The sequence below is a fragment of the Myxine glutinosa genome, chromosome 11 (genome assembly GCF_964187855.1).
Source record: "Myxine glutinosa chromosome 11, kmMyxGlut1.1, whole genome shotgun sequence".
In the NCBI taxonomy this organism is placed as follows: Eukaryota; Metazoa; Chordata; class Myxini; order Myxiniformes; family Myxinidae; genus Myxine; species Myxine glutinosa.
Genome location: NC_136271.1, coordinates 39,938,902 through 39,957,780, shown reverse-complemented (window position 1 = coordinate 39,957,780; position 18,879 = coordinate 39,938,902). Strand labels below are relative to the sequence as shown.

Genomic DNA, 18,879 nt, shown 5'->3' with positions numbered 1-18,879 from the left:
CTGTTTGTTCTGTCCTGGGTTAAGTAAGTCTGTATAAGCTAGTATTTTCACTTTGTCACCTGCGTCTTATGTGCTTGTAAATAAACGTGACTGCTTTCTTTTTGCTTAGGTGTGTAAATAGTCAATAAATTCAGTAGTATTTCCAAACCTTTCTTTGCCTTCGTTTTCCTCTTTGCATTCGTCGTTTTAGTCTTTTCCCTCATTGAGCAGCCGCGGTGCGATCTGGTCAACGTCGGGTGGAATCGGGTTCTAATCGGGGAGTAACTGTTCGGACGCGGTAATACCAACCGCTCGGTAAAATAACATCTTTAACCGCGTCCGCAACAATATATATATATATATATATATATATATATATATATATATATATATATATATATATATATATATATAATCCAGTTCATTTTTGGACTATATGTATGTGCCGACGGACTGCCTTCCCACCATTGATTGGACAGCTTGTCTGACAGTCCACAATCAAAATCATGCACCACCATTTTGCCAAGCAGCACAGATCGGCAGGCCTTAGGCCTGGGCCTGGGTGTCAGTCAATGACCCAGTGCAATTGGGATGATACCAGGTATATAAGCATGATCTATTATATATGCACATAAGCAGGACGCATGTTTTTGCTTCATGTACGTACATCGGGTTATTTTTATTATTATTTTCGGGAACGATCGCAGCAGTGACCTGTGGCGTTATACACCACCCAAATAAAGGTATGTTTTTACTGCTGCAAAAAGTCTGGCTAAAACCAAATTTACATGCAAAAAGCTTCATTTATTTCGCTGGTTTGAATAGCATAATTAGAGGGTGTCAAAATGATGGGTTGGAGTTATGGTGTGTAAGTGTGTTGAGTGTGGTGTGTATGGTGTTGAGGTGTGGTGTGTTATGGGGATGGTCTGTTGTGGGTATATGGCATCACAAGATGGTGTGTTGAATTGAGTGTTGTGTTGGGCTGACGAGGTGGCCTAGAGTTAAATGCACACTCGCCTCTCAGCTGTCTAGCCAGAATTTGAATCTCGACCCAGCTATGATCTGTTACCCTAGTAACGCAGTGTTTCACAGGCAGGGTGATTCATCAGTGTGTGACCCCTCACATGGAAGTTAAACAGGTGTCCCATGGTTGAGCACCCCACAATTTTACGATTTTAGAAAACGAAATGCATGATCAATCCCATGGATTTTTTGTAGTAATTTCGGTTTTAGCCAAAGTGTTAAAAACAGAATAGAGTGAAAATAGAGAAGGGTCAATTAGCATTAGGCATATTTTGCCCCATGTATGTAATCCAGGTTGAAATGGTCAATACTCGATTTTTGTTGTTATTGTTTTGAAGATCACATCAAATCTGTGTATTTATTTGACAAATTGCTCCCCTCACCGCTAGTCATCCCCGGGGAAAGTCTAATTTTGGTGGACTGTATTATATATTGTAATACTTCATCTGTCGTAACTCATAAGTTTGTGTGTATTGTAACCCTCTGTGGTGTGTTGAGTTTTGTGCTCGAAATTTTGTGTGTAGGTATGGCAATATTTACTGGTGCGAATAATCAGAGATTTTTAGTCAATAAGATATTTGGTGACGGTAACTGTTTTTTTGTTAAGTCTCGCTTTATTGGTGGAGGGTGATGAGAATATTCATGTCCAACAGACGAAAAACTGGTAATTATATATGCAAATTCTGGGACAGGTTCTCGGGGTTTGTTGTGGAAATGTTTGATTCATGTAGCCCAGATGGAATACCACAGTGTGCAGTTACAAGACAGCGGGCATACATGTGGCGACTCAGTGCATTTGCAGATAACCTGCAGATAAAGACAATTTGCGAGATGTACAATTTTACAGTCAATGTTCATGTCAAAAACTAACAGCATTTCGCTGCCAAAGCTAGTGTCATAACAGGAGGAGTCAATGCAAGTTCGGTGGCTATGCTATACAGTGGTATCCTGGACAATGCTCTCATTCCGATATGCAATGTTTTCATGTGTGAGTGAGTGGCAATCAGTTAGAAATATATTGTTGCGGATATGGGATTTGGCCTCCATCCATATCCGCTTGTAAATATTCCCCTATTTCCCCAATACCCCCCAACTATCCCCAATCCCCCATTCCCTAGTCCCATTGCCTGTAAATAACACTCTGTAGAACCGACCTTCCCCTTTTTCCCCCATTAAATGTCGTGCCCAGGTCCACCGCATCTCACGTAGACAACTTTCGGACATCTTGCTAGTTATTCTTAGTCTATGTCAGTTAAGGACTCGTTTCCATTAATTCTGACTCTTCGTTGCACCAGAATGTGATTGTATGGCACCAGTAGTGAGTTTAGGACCTCCCCATACCTCCTCCCATCTTCCTCATGAAACCACAACAACCACAACTACAACAACAACTACCACAACAGCGCGCAGGGAGTGTGCGTCCTCACTCCGGCTCGGTTAGCCGCCATTACCCATGTGCGCCGACGGGGTTGCCACGAAGGGGCTGCCTGTCGGCCCCTCGTCAAGGGCGGAGCCCGGTAACCCCCCGCACCCAATGAGAAGCAATGGGCCGATTCCATCTGGGGCGGAGCTAACGAGCCGAGGGCGTGTCACTCCCCGCCGGATATACGCAGCCTACCGGACGTGACGTCAGATGCGCCTCAGCCACGAAGAAGAACCAGTCGCGACCTCCGAGCGCTAAGAGACCTCCCGCATCTCTGGACCGGACCGGGTCGATTCTGTCCCTGAGCCAAGAGTGCACCTTGAGCCATCGACTACCCGCCTTCCTTGCCATCAATCCCCGTGTGAGTCAGTCTTGTCCCGTTTATCTGTCGTCTGTCGGGGCTAAGATAAGACCGTGTTTAAGTGCCCACCTTTCTATGCTGTCTCTCTTGTCTTTGTAATCTAACCTTCCGCAATATTATAACCTCCTCCGGAGGTCTTGAGAACTGGACCCCTGGTGTCGTGTCATTTAATCCAGCCGTTGTGTCCTTTCCATCATTGATTTAGCATAGCGCGACTTAGTCAACGTTCGAGTATAATCGGGTAACTTGTGCGAACACGGCGGCCATTCCGCTCGGCCCAGCATAACATCTTAATAAGTCGTGTCCGTAACAATATGAACCTGTGGAAGAAAATGATAGTCATTCAATGAATAAAATAACAAGAAGACGTTATGCAGAGCACGATACTTGCAAAATCCGCCCCCCCCCCCCCCTAAGAAAAAAAATTCCATTGATACAGCAAATTGACCATTTCATCAAGATTAAAATTGACAATCTTGATCAAAGCTCGGGTCAATAGGAAGAAAAGTGACAATTTTTCATATGAAAAATGATGATTTTGGAAGGTTGACCTTGAGTTGACCTTTGACCTCAAAAATAGTTAGTTTCCCTATTTAGTGACTCAATGTGCAAATGCTGCTCAATTTTCCAAGTCAATCGGATGAAAATTGAGGATTTTTGAAACTTGGCCTATGTTGACCTTTTGGCCAATGTTGACCTCAAAAATACTTGGTGGTTGAATTCAGTGACCAGATATGTAAGTCCTCTTCAAATTTCAAGTCAACTGGATGAAAATTGAGGATTTTAGAAATTTGGCCTATGTTCACCTAAAATATACTTGGTGGTTGAATTCAGTGACCAGATATGCAAGTCCTCTTCAAATTTCAAGTCAATCAGATGAAAACTGAGGATTTTAGAAATTTAGCAAAGTTGGTGACCTTTGGCCTATGTTGACCTTTTGACCTTTGGACCCCAAAAACAATAGGCTTCTTGCTTTTCACCAACTCTACCATTTGGTGAAGTTTCGTTAAGATCGGTTGAAAATTGTGACCTGTAGGCCGGTGACAAACAAACAGACAAAAAGGACAGACAGACAGAACCACAAACGCAACCGACCAATATACAGTACTTGAAAAAAATCTTCGATTTTGCAAGTAACAAAGGGAAACTTTTTGTTAGAAGATATGGCAGAAAGAAATACCGAAGGGTTTTCCTTCATGTATGTAAACCACACTAGAGCGGAGTCAATGGCACGCCATTGCAAATCTCCATGCTTCCCACCTAGAGAAAGGTTGAGAGATGGCAAACAGTTCCACCAGTAATGACCCAATGTCAGATTTTGAGTTTAAAATATTCTGTTTTAACCCCTGGGACCTTAAGTCCAGTGTGTGTGTGTGTGTGTGTGTGTGTGTGTGTGTGTGTGTGTGTGTGTGTGTGTGTGTGTGTATATATATATATATATATATATATATATATATATATATATATATATATATATATATATATATATATATGATCAATTCTTCCGAGACGATTTGACCTAGGAGGCTGAAACATTCAGGGGGTTAATGCGAGCACCCTGAGGTTGTGCGTGTGCAAGTTTCATTTGATTCCATCAAGTTTTGGGAAAAAAACAAATTTACCACTCTTGACATTTTCTTTCTTTAGGGAGTGGGTGGGTGCAATTGGAATCATCAGAGCTATATAATCACAATGCATTATATATGCACATAAGCAGTACACATGTTTTCACTTCATATATGTAAGCCGGGTAAATTTTATTTTTGGGAGCGATTGAGGTGGGAGTCTAGCTGTTGCCTATACACCACCCAAAAGTAAGGATGTACCTGAAGAACATGTTGCATTCTTGGAACAACATCACCCGTAAGGTGGGTACTCTGCTATGGTATTAATAACAAAGGTAATAAAAGACACCCCCTGGCGGTTCACATAGGGAGCGAGTGTTTCTAGAAATAATAATGGCATCTCAGGAAAGAACACATCGAGATGAAAGGTCAACAGCGTACATCCATTTGTCTTAACTGGACTTTATTGAAATGCATCCCTTTGGTGATTATTTGGACAGTTTGTTTAACAATATTACTCATGGTTGGAGGGAATGCAAAATAAAACAATTACAATGTGACAGGTATTGTCTATTCAGCAATTTGTATAAAAAGCACAACATGGTTTACATAATCACCAGTCTCAATGATCACGTGAGTAAAGAACATGACATGCGGTAGTACACACATCTACTTGCAGCTTTCGATATTCGTTGGAAATGCAGTAGGCAAAACTTGGATCTTCCCAGGCAGTGTTTCCACTCTCATCCATTAGGCACCTTCGTGCTATGAAACCTGCTCTCGGCACAGAAAAGTGATATAATTGCACGCTGGTGAAGCATGACTTTAAGAAAATTTACTGCTCATACTATCAGCCGCACATAAGTATAGAATGAAGTACAGGAGGGCCTTATGGTTCGCGAGTTTCCCCATTCACGGATTCAATGTATCGAAAATGAATTTATTGATGTGAGGTTTGCGGATCACTGTCACTGCCCTGAAAAATTGTGGGTGGGCAAACTATTTTCCACATTTATTCACCGAATAAACATGGGCAGTCAAAACAATATGGCTCGGAACGTAAAGGAGGGTTTGCCGTGGGAGTTGTTGTATGCAGATGATCTGGTGTTGATTGCAGAAAGTATGGATAGACTGAAGGAGAAGATGAACAAGTGGAAGGAATTCATGGAGACAAAAGGTCTGAAGGTGAATGTCGGAAAGACGAAGGTGATGGCAAGTGGTAAAGCATGTGGTGAGGTGGAAAGAACTGGGAAGTGGCCGTGTGCTGTGTGCAGGAAGGGTGTCGGAGTGAACTCCATTCAATGTACAATGTGCGCTGAGTGGTTTCATCAAAAATGTAGTGGTGTGAGAGGGTCATTAACCAGTGTGGCAGCTACATTCAAGTGGAAGGTGTGCACAGAGGGAGCTGCAGATGGAGGAAATGTTGAGTTGGATCTTGGAGACAGCGTGAAGCTGGAAGGTGTGAAAACATTTTGCTACCTAGGAGACATGTTGAATGGAGAAGGTGGATCAGACTCGGCAATGGTTGCTGGAGTGAGATGTGCATGGAAGACGTTTCGGGAACTGAGTGGCGTGCTGACGAGAAGGGGAGTGTCGTTGAAGCTGAAGGGAAAGGTGAATGCTGCATCTGTGAGAAGTGTTATGATTTATGGGAGCGAGACATGGGTAATGAACGTAGAGGAGCAACGAAGGCTGGAAAGGGTGGAAATGCAAATGGTTTGGTGGATGTGCGGAGTATCGTTGAGAGAGAGGAAGACAAATGATGAATTGTGAAAGATGATGGGAATAGATCCTGTGGTTGATGCTGTGAAGAGGAACAGGTTGAGATGGTTTGGTCATGTGTTGAGGAAGGATGAAAGTGACTGGTTGAGAAGAGTGATGGAAATGAATGTAGAAGGAAGTGGAGGACGGGGAAGACCGAGAAAGACTTGGCTAAAGATGGTGGAAGAAGAAATGCGGGCAAGGGGGACAACAAGGGGAGATGCAGAAAATAGGGCAAAATGGAGAAGATTGTCATGGGGACCGCAAGGCTCACCCCCGCTCTTGCAGGGAAAATGGCCTTAAAATGCCTGTTGTTGTTGTTGTTGTTGTTGTTGTTGTTGTAGTCAAACCAATAATCCCCTAAAACCGTCCAACATCATCATCACAATAATGTCCATGAATTCATCTTTATTTTCACCATCATCAACATCGCAATCATTATTGAATGAAGTTTATCATCACTATTATTATTCAAGGTAAGTTTCATGATCTTAATAACTCAAAAAAAAACTTCATTTTATGTTCTTATTAGGGGGAAATTTTACTTTCAAGTCTTTTATTCATGAAAATAAATGCCACGAAAACAATGCACAAATATGTTAATTAAGGGTACAATTTGGCAAAAAGGGGTGACAAATTTTAAAGTTGAAGTCCCTTTCCCTATTTTCCCCATTTACCCTGAAGTTTGCACATCGTAGATTTGTGGTTCATGGGGATTTTCAACAACGTAACCCCCACAAGCGGCAAGGCCCTCCTGTACTTGCAACTACATTTTATGAAACAAAAGTATGTCAGTGTTTGTCACCTGATACCAAATAGAAAACACAAAATAATCAATCAAATAAAATGACAAATCATATGGAAATATCATATTCTCCACAATAAAGTTCATCAATTCTAAAAATATTTGAAATAATAAATTAATAGATTAAAACAAAAAGGTTTGAGTAATGTGGGGCAAGATTATCCTGTCAAGATTCACCACCACCCACCCCCCACAACATATAACCTCAGTCATGGACTTTTTCAGTATGCTGAAGAAAACAACTGAATATTGTACATCTCTGAAAACTTATTTAACGGTCCCAATTATTGGCACCATCTTGTGGCATCGGCCTTAGAATGTTGTTGCCTCATCTATACACATATACATTACACGCACGCACACACACACACACACGCACACACAAACGACATTTTGAAGAAGACCATCTTGCAACAATCCGAGTGATTTTTCAAACATCGATTTTATATTTTTCATACATCAATTAAAGGTACATCTATTTCCATCGACAAAAGCTAAGATGGAGGGAACTCGCAAAAAGCTGAATTGGTGTTGAAGAAATAAAACACCCAAAACACACACACAGACACACACACACACAGACACACACACACACACACACACACACACACACACACACACACACATGCACACACACACACACCCTTTTACATCACATTTCGTAACAGGGGCATCTTGCTCCACCTTATGTTAAAAAAACCAAAAAAAACCCCACCTTTAGAGGCCATTTTTCCCCGCAAAGCGGGGGTTGGCCTTTTTCGGGAAGCGTGGTAGTTGTTGTTTTTCGGTCCCCTTTTTGAAGCAATGTTTTACGGCCGGATGCCCTTCCTGACGCCAACCCTTTTTGCCACCTTTAACGACAAACAGGGAATTACCAGTGAACTGGTACTCAATTAGCCGACCTCGGAAGGATGACAGGCTGAGTCAACCCCCCTGGCGTTAATTCAGCGATCGACCGGGATTCGAACCCAGGATCCTAGGATCCTAAGCCGGCACCCTAGCCGCTAGCCCAACACCAGGATGTTGGTCCCTCGCGGTCCCACCTTATGTTAACGCTGGTTATTCAAGTGGTGGTTTTGGCAAATAGGCACTTTTGTTCATACCGACCTTAAATGCTTTATTGTTTTCTGACAACAGTATAAAGCACTTGAAGGCAATTCATTTTGCCTGGTTGAAAAAGAAAAGAAAAATACACAAACACACACACACAAAAACAGACACTCTTTTTTTTTTAAGGCCAATCTCAGGCTTTTTAAAGGGTAAATGCTACAATATCCGTTTCAGAATTCCAGCATGTTCGTTCTTCCTGCAAGTCTATATGTTTCAGGAGCGTCTTAATAAAGCAAAGTAATCTGCAAACACAAGCATATACGTATACGATAAAAAGGTACCGACTTGAATAAAATACAGATAATAAAATGCTTGTTTATTTTTTCTGATCAGTGTGAAGCTCTGTGCCCAATACATATGAACCCATGAATGGTGGTGGACCATAAATCAACAAATATAAGGTAAATAATCAATGAACATCAGAGTTATACTTTGGTAGAGCAGAGCACACAACTAAAGACACATTTGAGTTGTTCTCAAGCATCTTCAGCAAAAAGTGCGCAATATATCATCAAATTCTACCACTCTCGAGTTTCCCCACCATCAAAGACGCCACGATACAGACAGTAAGAATGGGTTGACTGCCTTGGATACAATAAAGGTTACAGATCTTGACAACCTGCCAGTTATATGCTCAATACCTGTGCTCAAGAGCTGGCTCATTCCTCACCGGACAAACTGTTTCAGTGCAGCAACAACACCATCATTTATCCGACCGTTTGGAAAAATGCCCAGTGATTTCCAGTACAGAAGAGAGAGGACGAATCGTGTTTTTTATATGACAGGTGTGAGACTAATTGAAGATATAAATAACAAGGGGAGAGAGGTCAACACATCATCGATGGAGCAAAAGGGAGCGTGCATGGTGAAGGGATAGACAAACAGAAAGAATGAGCATGCATGTCGCATAATATGTAGGGGCATGGAGCGGCATAGAACATGTGCGCAGACAGGAGAAGCCAAAAAACTGGAGAAAGTAGAGGCAAATAAACTGCAGAAAAGTGAACAAGCATAATAAAGATCAAAGGAAGGAGTTGGGGGCAGCAAGAGATGGTGGTCGGTAAATAGCCTTCCCTTCCTGATATGAAATTCTTCCTTTTCTCCGATGGACTCGTCTCAGATCACCAATTTGAATTCTGACCAGGTTACTTGACTTTTGAAATGCTGCTCCTACTCTCCCAGCAATGGGAAATGGGATTGAGGCCCTCAATATCAGACGTAAGAAGAGGGCCGTCTCTCTAGACATATCTCGAGCTTTAGATACAGTCTAGACTCGAGATGAACACAGTATAAAGTTTGTGTATTCTGCTCACAAGCCTTGCTCTCCAACTTCTCTGCTTATTGCATCAAAGGCCAACTCCACACATGGTTTACTGACTTCCTCGACTCTCGCAACCAAGGTGTGGCTCTCGAGGGAATCCTTTCATCTCCTGTCCATGTCAAGGCTGGAGTGCCACAAGGCAGTGTTGTGGGCCCAGTTTTATTCCTGATCTTTACTCATGATCTCTCTGGAAAATCCCCTTTATTTTTATTTATTATTTCTTTATATATATTTTACTTTATTTTATTTTATTTGGTGATAACTCCACCATTTGAGTGATATCCCTCATCCTTCAGACAAGCACACGACAGCCTCTTCCCTTCCTTTTCTCCGACGGACTCGTCTCAGATCTCTTCAGACCTTGACAAAATCACAAGCTGGTCAAACACTTGGAATATGTCTTTCAATTTCCTGACAAATGTCAAATACACTCTCCCTCTCTCTCCAAAAGGACCAACTGGCAACAACCCCCCCCCCCCCCTTCTCCCGACCCCTATATATTTTTTAACAATCCACTTGTGTAATTGTGTAACAATCTTGTTGTTAGCTCTTACATGAGCCTCGATCTTGTATACAAGAAAAAAAAGAAAAGAAAAAGGTACTCAACTCAACTACTGGATCTCACTGTCAGCCATGATATTTCTTGGGCAAACCACATTTCAAAGTTGGCCTCCAAAGTCAGACACTGCCTGTGCATCCTCCGTCGTGCAAAGTCCCTACTTGGTGCACCTGAACTCCAATGCACCTCCAAGTCCTTCATCCGCAGTTTGATGGAGTACTGCTCTCCCTCACAAGCAAGCTATCCTGCCTCAAACCTTGCTCAGCTTAACACCCTGGAAAGCAAGGCCTTCAATATTATTGGAATCTCCCGCGATGAAGCCGAGTCCATGGGCCCATCACCCTCCCATCACAGACAGGTCGGTGGTCTCTCTGTCTTGTTCCACCTCATTTCCCCTTTCTGATCTTGTACTCTGCTCTATTCATGCTACGTCTCCCCACCCCCTCTTCCAGTCAGATTTCTACATGGCACTTGTGGCCCTTCATCAACCCCCTTCTCATGAAACTCTCAAAATCCAGAATCACTGCTCACACCCACTCATTTCTTCTTCTTCCCTCCAAGTCTTCAAGACAGCTGTTAACCACCATCTAAGATTCAAAAACATATTTTCTACTCCCATTACCCAAGCATTCCACCCTCAAGAATACCTTCCAAATTTCCAGTTTTCCCTTCCTTCTATATCCATCTTGTCCACCCCATGCATCCTCCCATAGCCCTCGTTTGTCCAAGACTCTCTCTATTTTGGCATTCAACCCTACCGTTGGTGTTTCCCCCCTTTCTCTTTGTATTCAGACTTCTTCTTCTTCTTCTATATGCTAAACAAGACAAAAACAGCTAAAACTCGAACAGCACTTGGTAGAGTGTATAACTCTGCCAGGTTGAACAGTTTATGTTTTCTATCCCACTGAAATGTTGGATCTGGATCCAGATATTCAGCAAAATCGAATCGATTCATCGTCATCACGGCACATCGGATTTTTATGTGAAAAAATAAAAAATATTTTTTCACATAAAACGGCTTTTTTGCACGCAAAAAAATTATTTTGCTATTTTCGGAGAAAAAAAGAATTTCGCCCTTTTTCGGGAAAAATAAAATAAAATGCCCTTTTTGGTCGAAAATGTCTGGCAACGCTAAAAAAAATTAGGGAATTTTTCGAAATTTTAAACTGCGATCGAAATTTTAAACTGCGATCGAAATTTTAAACTGCGATCGATCTCAAAAACAAAACGTTGCGTCCACTTGCGTGCGTTGCGTCCCCAGCGTGTACAGCAGTGAGGCGGTGTACTACAGTGAGAGAGTGTACACAAAGTGTGAACAAGTCTCCTATCAAGATGAGTGCTGCTCTTCGTGACAAGTGGCTGAAGGAATTCAACGCTGGCGGTGATGGGGCCACCTTCAAGTACGTGTCGAGTGACACAGCTTTCTGTCGAGCTTGTGAAAAGACTTTCCGGGCGAAGCAGAAGTCTGAGCTGGCCCAACATGTCCGAGGAGACCGCCACAAGAGCAACTTGGCTTGAAGAAGAAGAGGACGGTCACGCAAGCCACCATGGAGGACTTTGGTGGCTGAAAGAGGCACAAGTGCGACGTCGTGGCTCAGGAGCTGTGCCAGGCCATGCTGGCCGCTGGCATCCCATGGTCGAAATTGGAAAACCCTGCCCTCCAGTCGTTCCTGGAGAAGCACATCACTCTCCAGATCCCCGATGAAAGCTGGATTCGAAAGCACTACCTCGACAAGTGCTACGACGAGGCCTTGGCGGGGATCCGTGCCGACCTCGGACAGCAGCCCATCTGGCTGTCCGTCGACGAGAAAACCGATTCGGCAGGTCGATATGTGGCCAACATCATTGCGGGACGCTTGTCCAAGGAGGGGTACTTTCGTCCCCACCTCGTCCAGTGCATGTTTCTGGAGAAGACCAACTCCGGGGAGATCGTGCGTGCAGTCAATGACACGCTGCGCTATCTTTGGCCTGATTTCAAGCCGGAGTGCCTCAAGGTCCTCGTCAGCGACGCCGCGGCCTATATGATCAAGGCCGGCCATGCCCTGAAGTAACTCTTCCCGGACTTGCTGCATGTGACTTGCGTTGCCCACGCGCTCCACCGTGTCTGTGAGACAGTCCGAGAAATGTTCAAGGACGTCAACGACCTGATTGCCACGACGAAGAAGGTGTTCGTCAAAGCCCGGTCGCGTGTTGTCTTTTGGAAGGAGCAGCAGCCCAATCTTTCTCTCCCCCCGGAGCCCATTCTGACTCGGTGGGGGACGTGGATCGACGCCGCGGTGTTTTACGCCGAGCACTTCGAGGCCGTCAAGGACATTGTGGACCAGCTGAACGATGACGACGCGATGGCAATCCGGAGTGCCAAGGACCTGTTCGGAAAGGCGGACATCAAGCTCAGTTTGGTCTTCTTAAATGCCCACGTGTCGTTCATCCCGAAGATCCTTAAGCAGCTGGAGGAGGCCGGCATGGAGCTGGCCAAGGCCTTCCAGCTCCTTGATCAGGCCAAGGAGGAGCTCGCAAATATCCGAGGCTGCCGTAAGGAGATCCTGCTCACCAAGTTCAAGGCGGTGCTGCAGCGCAATCCCGACATTGGTGTGCTGAGGACAGTGGCTTTGATCCTGGATGGAGATCAGCACGGATCTGAGGTTGGTGTGCCGGCTGGAGTCAAGCTTGCTGACATCCCCCTCTTGAGGTACTGCCCCATCGTCAGCGTCGACGTGGAAAGGTCCTTCTCCGTCTACAGAAACGTCCTCACCGACCGCCGACACCACCTCACCAAGGAGAACATTACCAAGATAATGATTTCAAACACCTACTTTAACCGTTCCTAAAAGGGTCTTGTCAATTTCTTCTAGTCCTCTACTTATCAAACAATGCGGTTGCAATAAAGGTACCTGAATGTCATTTTTTACCTGTTTACTAGCCCAGAGTGCTTAATGTTGTGCAGGAAAAAGCTTACCATTTTTTGTTCTTTTTTTGACTGATTTCTGAAAAACTTGGTAATAATAAAAAATGAATAAAACGGGGGAAAAAAATATTTCGGGATTTTTTCACATAAAAAAAAAAATCCGCTTTTCAAAACATAAAAGGCCTATTTTCTTAACATAAAAATCCGTAGTCGTCATCACCCACCCAACATGTCAACCAAGCTTCATCCAAATCCATCCATAAAGCTTTGAGAATGCCAAAATAGAACTTTCAGTGGCAGAGGTAAAGATCGACAACAGAGGAAAGTCCAGGCATGAGTTTCCAGAACACGGTTGAACTCACAGACTGGGCAAACAAGTGGAACATGTCTTTCAATCCTGACAAATCTCACACTTAGTGTCTTACTATGTCTCTCCGAAAATACCGACTGGACAACCCTCCCATCCACTTTCTGAATAATCCTCTCCAAGAAGTTCTGTCACTCAAGCTTTTGGGTCTCACTATCTGCCATGATCTTTCCTGGGAAAACCACATTTCAAATCTGGCCTCCAAAGCCAGTCGCCGACTGGGCATCATCCGTCGTGCGAAGTCTTTCCTTGGCACACCTGAGCTCTTCACCACATACAAGGCTTTCATCCGCAGCTCAATGGAATACTGCTCTCCCCTCTGGGCTGGTGCGCCTGCCTCACACCTAGCTCGTCTTCACGCTGTTGAAACCAAAGCGTTCAGAATCATTGGAATCTCCCGCGATGAAGCTGATTCTGAGGGCCTTTCACTCACTCACCGCAGGCAGGTTTGGTGGTCTTTCCGTCTTCTACCAACTCCTCTCCGGCCTTGCCCCCCCCCCCCCCCCAGCTCTCTCTGAGCTCTGTCCCTCAAATATTCCTACAGGTCGCACAAGATCTGCCAGCAACCCTCTTATGGTTAAACTGCCAAAATCAAGACTCTCTGCTCACCTTCACTCCTTCATTCCTCTTTTCTCCCGCCTCTGGAACAAACTCCCTCACTCTCTTCAATCCCACTCCTCCCTCCAAGTCTTTAAAACAGCTGTTCACCACCATCTCTTATCTTCCCCCATCCAAAACCTTGATCTTTTCTACCCCCGCTAATGTCACCCCAAAACCACTTTTTTGAAATACCAACTTCTTTCCTGGAAGTCCTTGGTGTCCTTGTGTTTTATACTTCTCCCCCCCCCCCCTTCCCACGCCTCCTCCCCCCAAGCCCTCTCCCTCCCACACATCTCCCGATGTCCCTGCTCTCAAATGTTGTGTCTGTGTACCTCCCCTTCTCTCCCCATCTTGTCTACCGCTCCCTCTTTTTATATATTTTGTTTGTCTGTTTGATTTGTTTGTGTGATAAATGTTAGCTCTTTCACGAGACTCGATTCTGTATACAAAGAAAAAGAAAAAAAAACTCCTAATTAATCTTCATTGAGATAGGAGAATGCCATGCTTCTTGCTGGGTTATACCATTTATCATCCAAATCATGGCAGGCATCATTCACAGTGCCAGCCAAAAGCATTCGAAAAGAAACAACCTGCTCACACACACAAGGAAAATGCCACAAAGTAGGGATTAACGTTTCTTGTGCTTAGCAACAAAAAGCCCTGATAAATTAATCAAAAGGATGACCCTCCAATGTATGGAATAATAAGAGATGTACAAAGGAAAAAGTTCCAACACCCACAGGATAAAGCTGGAGGAGTTCCTTGAGGCAGTTCTTGACCCTCCCTCAATCATAAGGTCAGGTATGGGGTTGTTTTGGTAATGACCAAGCAGTGTTCAGCACAATTCCTAGCACCTCTGATGATGAAGTAACAAGCTCACCTATGGAACATCGGCTTTTATCTGGCAAGTGACAAGATACATTCGCACAAGAGAATTGGCAAGTAACAACCATATGAAACAAGAGGGAACTCAGCCGATGACCCCAATTACAATTGGACCACCATTCCAGAGTCTGACAATGTGAACATCCCTGTATCAATAGATGCTTAACTGGGTCACCGTGGCTATTATTGCATGACAGAAACAGTGAGGACCGGCTCAGTGATGTCTTTGAATACTCATTTCTCACCTGGATAGCGGAATCTGGGACACTATTTGAAGCTGAACTCTGTCCATGATAGAACTGCACACCTATTTGGCTCACCATCTCAGGTTTTCATGTAGATTATGTCGAGATTAACTGAACACCAACTAAACTATCACGCTTCAAATCCACATCCCTCCACCACAACCTCTGCAATCAAGATCCGCAAGAGTGGTGTCCTGCTGGTTACTTTATAATCCTCAATTTCCGCTTTGAGTCACATAACATTCTTACTTGCGTGCATGCAGCTGCTTCTTCATCGTAGGGAGATCAAATAGGAAAGTAGCCCAACAAGTAGGACATGTTAAACGTCACCGAATGATCTGCTTTCATTTTAACCCTTGGATGCAGTGATTGGGCCTCAGAGGCCCACAAGGTTTTTTTTTTTGTTGCAAAAACTATGCTGTACAATTTCTTTTTTGGAATAGCCTCATTTTCACCGAATTTCAAGTTGTTACACAAAATTCAGTGACATTAAAAAAATAAAAATTTCATTCAGGCTCGTGGGAAAATCATCATTCTCCACTTATAACCTGAAAATCCGACACGAATGCAGGCCTGGGGCCTTCGAGGACCCGCATAAATGTTGTTGTACTACTATGTTATATCATTATTTTCTTGATATGAGCCGCATTATATGCTCCTATAACTTTGTTACAAATAATTCAGTGACAAAAATATGAAAATTTTAAAAAGTTTACACTAATACATTCATGGGGCCTCCAAGGCCCAATGGCTGCATCGGTGTAGGATTTTTGTCAGTTGTGGTCATATACATTCTAAATAAAAGGATTAGTGAATCATATTTTTGGAGCAAATACTCCTCCATGAGCCTCCACCTTTTAGAGAAAAAAAAGTTGAAAAAACAAGAGCAAATTTTTTTTTTTGCAAAAAAAGAAAAAAAGATTCATTACTTGTATGGGATTCTTCCAACTAATAGGATCAATGATTCACATTTTCTGAGCAAATACACATCCATGAGCATCGACTTGGATTGAAAAAGGATATGAAAGAAAAAAAGTCTATTAAAAAAAAAAAATTACATGAATACATCCGTTGGGCCTCCGAGGCCCAATGGCTGCGTTTATGTAGGATTTTTGACGCCTGCATCTAAGAGTTAAGAAAATCACCTTCAGCAGATTCTCAGTTGCTATGGGCCAAACGCTTTCCCACTACAGACAGTCAGAAACAAATGTTGCTTGCAAGAAGCAATGCTAAATCCCGAAAGTGAGATTAAAATAAAATTTATTCTATTGTAGCGGTTACCGCTGGATGTACATAATCGCCTTGCACCGGCCAGAACACGGCCAGACGCGCCTCTCCCGGGCATGCCCGGACTCACTGTTCCCGGGCACGCCCGAACCTCCCGGGCACGCCCGGTCTCGTCTTTCCCGGGCATGCCCGCTCTCGCCTTTCCAGGGCTCGCCCAGAGCGTCCGGGCATGCCCGCTATCGCCTTTCCAGGGCTCGCCCAGAGCGTCCGGGCATGCCCGCTATCGCCTTTCCAGGGCTCGCCCAGAGCGTCCGGGCATGCCCGCTATCGCCTTTTCAGGGCTCGCCCAGAGCGTCCGGGCATGCCCGCTATCGCCTTTCAAGTGCTCGCCCAGAGCGCCCGGGCACGCCCAGCCTCGACTTGCCAGGCCACAGCCAAACACGCCCGGGCAGGTCCAGACTCGCCTTTCCAAGGCTCGCCCTTGATACCCGGGCATGCCCGGTATAGCTTTTGCCGGGCAAACTTCCCGACATAAATGTGTATATATATTGTTGCCCGAAAAACGGGCTTGTCAGAATACCTGAGCTGTTTTGTTTCAATAAAGCAACTCGGACGAATTCCGTCTTTGGTCGCGTCAATTCTTTTGACTCGCGTTGGAGCGCAGTTCCTTCATTGGTGACCTACCGACATGGATACGGCAGTGACGCTTAAACTGCCTACCTTCTGGGAGGCTCACGTGGCTGTTTGGTTCGCCCAGGCGGACTCCCAGTTCGCCCTGCGAGGCATCACCGCGGACGACACCCGCTTCCACCATGTTGTGGCGGCGCTCGGTTCTGCCACCGCGGCCCGCGCCTTGAGCCTCCTCCAGCACCCGCCGGCTGCTGACAAATACGACGCGCTGAAGACGCTCCTCCTCGGCGCTTTCGCCCTCTCACCGGCAGCACGCGCACGGCGCCTGCTTGACCTGCCCGAGCTCGGCGACACGCGCCCGTCCGAGCGCATGGACTATATGCTCTCGTTGCTCGGCGAGCACTCTCCGGCATTCCTGTTCCGGGAGCTGTTCCTCCGTCAGCTGCCTAACCCGGTACATCTCGCCCTGGCTGGCACGTTGATCACGGATTCCCGCGCCCTCGCCAGGGAAGCCGATAAGATCTCCTCGGCGGGCCAGCACATCGGCGCGGTTACCTGGAGCCCGCCGCCGTCCGAGGCGACGCCCACGACGCCCGAGCGCCCTGCGCGGTTGGAGGCCGAACTGCCGGTGCAACTGGCGGCCGCCACGCCGCACCGCCCGCTTCCGACACGACGGCCGGGGCCTCCACCTGACCGGGCATGGTGTTATTACCACGCCAGGTTCGGACACAAGGCTCGGACGTGCCGGCCCCCGTGCACTTTCGGCAGGTCGGGAAACGGCCGGGCCGGCGTTCATTCCCAGCCATGAGCGCCGGCCACTCGGGCAACTTGCTGTTTATTCGGGACAAAGCGTCTGGACGGCGTTTCCTGTGCGACACCGGCGCCCAACTGAGCGTCATACCTGCCTCCGAGCAGGACAGGCTGGACGCAGTTTGCGGCCCCTCTTTGGTCGCTGCTAATGGCTCGGCCATACGCACTTTCGGCCCACGCGTCGTCACCCTCTGCTTCGGCAGCCAGCGCTTTCAATGGACTTTTGTTACCGCCAGCGTCCCCGTGGCTTTGCTGGGCGCCGACTTCCTCTGCGCGCACGGGCTGCTGGTCGACGTCAAACGACGTCGCCTTGTCCACGCCGAGACCTTCAGCTCCCTGGCGTGCACAATGAGCAGCTCCGCGCCGACCGAACTGGCGTGCGCCCTCCCGGCAACGAACGAGTTCGCTCGCCTGCTCGTGGAATTCCCGGCCCTCACGCAGCCGACGTTTTCGGCCGTCGCGGTGCGGCACGGGATCGAGCACCACATACCCACTACGGGCCCGCCGGTCTACGCCAGGGCCCGCCGCCTCGACCCAGCCAAGCTCGCCGTGGCAAAGGCCGAATTCGACGCGTTGGAGCACCTCGGCATCGTGCGGCGCTCCGATAGCGCGTGGGCCTCGCCACTGCACATCGTGCCAAAGCCGGGGGGTGGATGGCGCCCGTGTGGCGACTACCGCCGTCTCAATGACGCTACCACCCCCGACAGGTACCCGATCCCGCATATTCAGGACTTTTCCGCCCGTTTGGCGGGACGGGTCATCTTTTCGAAAATTGACCTGATACGGGGCTACCACCAGGTACCTGTCCGGGCGGCCGACGTCCCGAAGACGGCCGTCATCACGCCGTTCGGCCTGTTCGAATTTTTGCGGATGCCGTTTGGCCTCAAGAACGCGGCCCAGGCGTTCCAGCGCTTGATGGACGGCGTGCTGCGCGACCTGCCGTTTCTTTTCGTCTATCTGGACGACATCCTTGTCGCCAGCACGTCCCGCGCCGAGCACCTCCTCCACCTCTGAACACTGTTCGGTCGCCTCAGCGAGCACGGCTTAATTGTCAACCCGGTCAAATGCCACTTCGGCGCGACGACCGTTGACTTTTTGGGCCACCGCATCACCAAGACCGGTGCCGTGCCGCTGCCGACCAAGGTCGAGGCCATCACCACGTTCCCGCGTCCCCGTTCCATCAAGGCCCTCCAAGAGTTCCTCGGCATGGTGAATTTTTATCACCGATTCGTGCCCCGCGCTGCTCAGCTCATGCGGCCCCTTTACGAGGCCCTCCGGGGCAAGCCGGCCAAGCATGACATTG

General features: G+C 46.5%; 1 protein-coding gene across 1 annotated transcript in view; it reads right to left on the bottom strand.

The window, feature by feature from the left end:
- The window catches only part of LOC137436117 (adhesion G protein-coupled receptor B3), a 999,412-nt gene that overhangs the window by 418,028 nt on the left and 562,505 nt on the right, over positions 1-18,879 (bottom strand). The window contains exon 6 of the mRNA XM_078786591.1: positions 5,019-5,125. Coding sequence (XP_078642717.1) covers positions 5,019-5,125 — 107 coding nt within the window. The remainder of the gene's footprint in view (positions 1-5,018; positions 5,126-18,879) is intronic.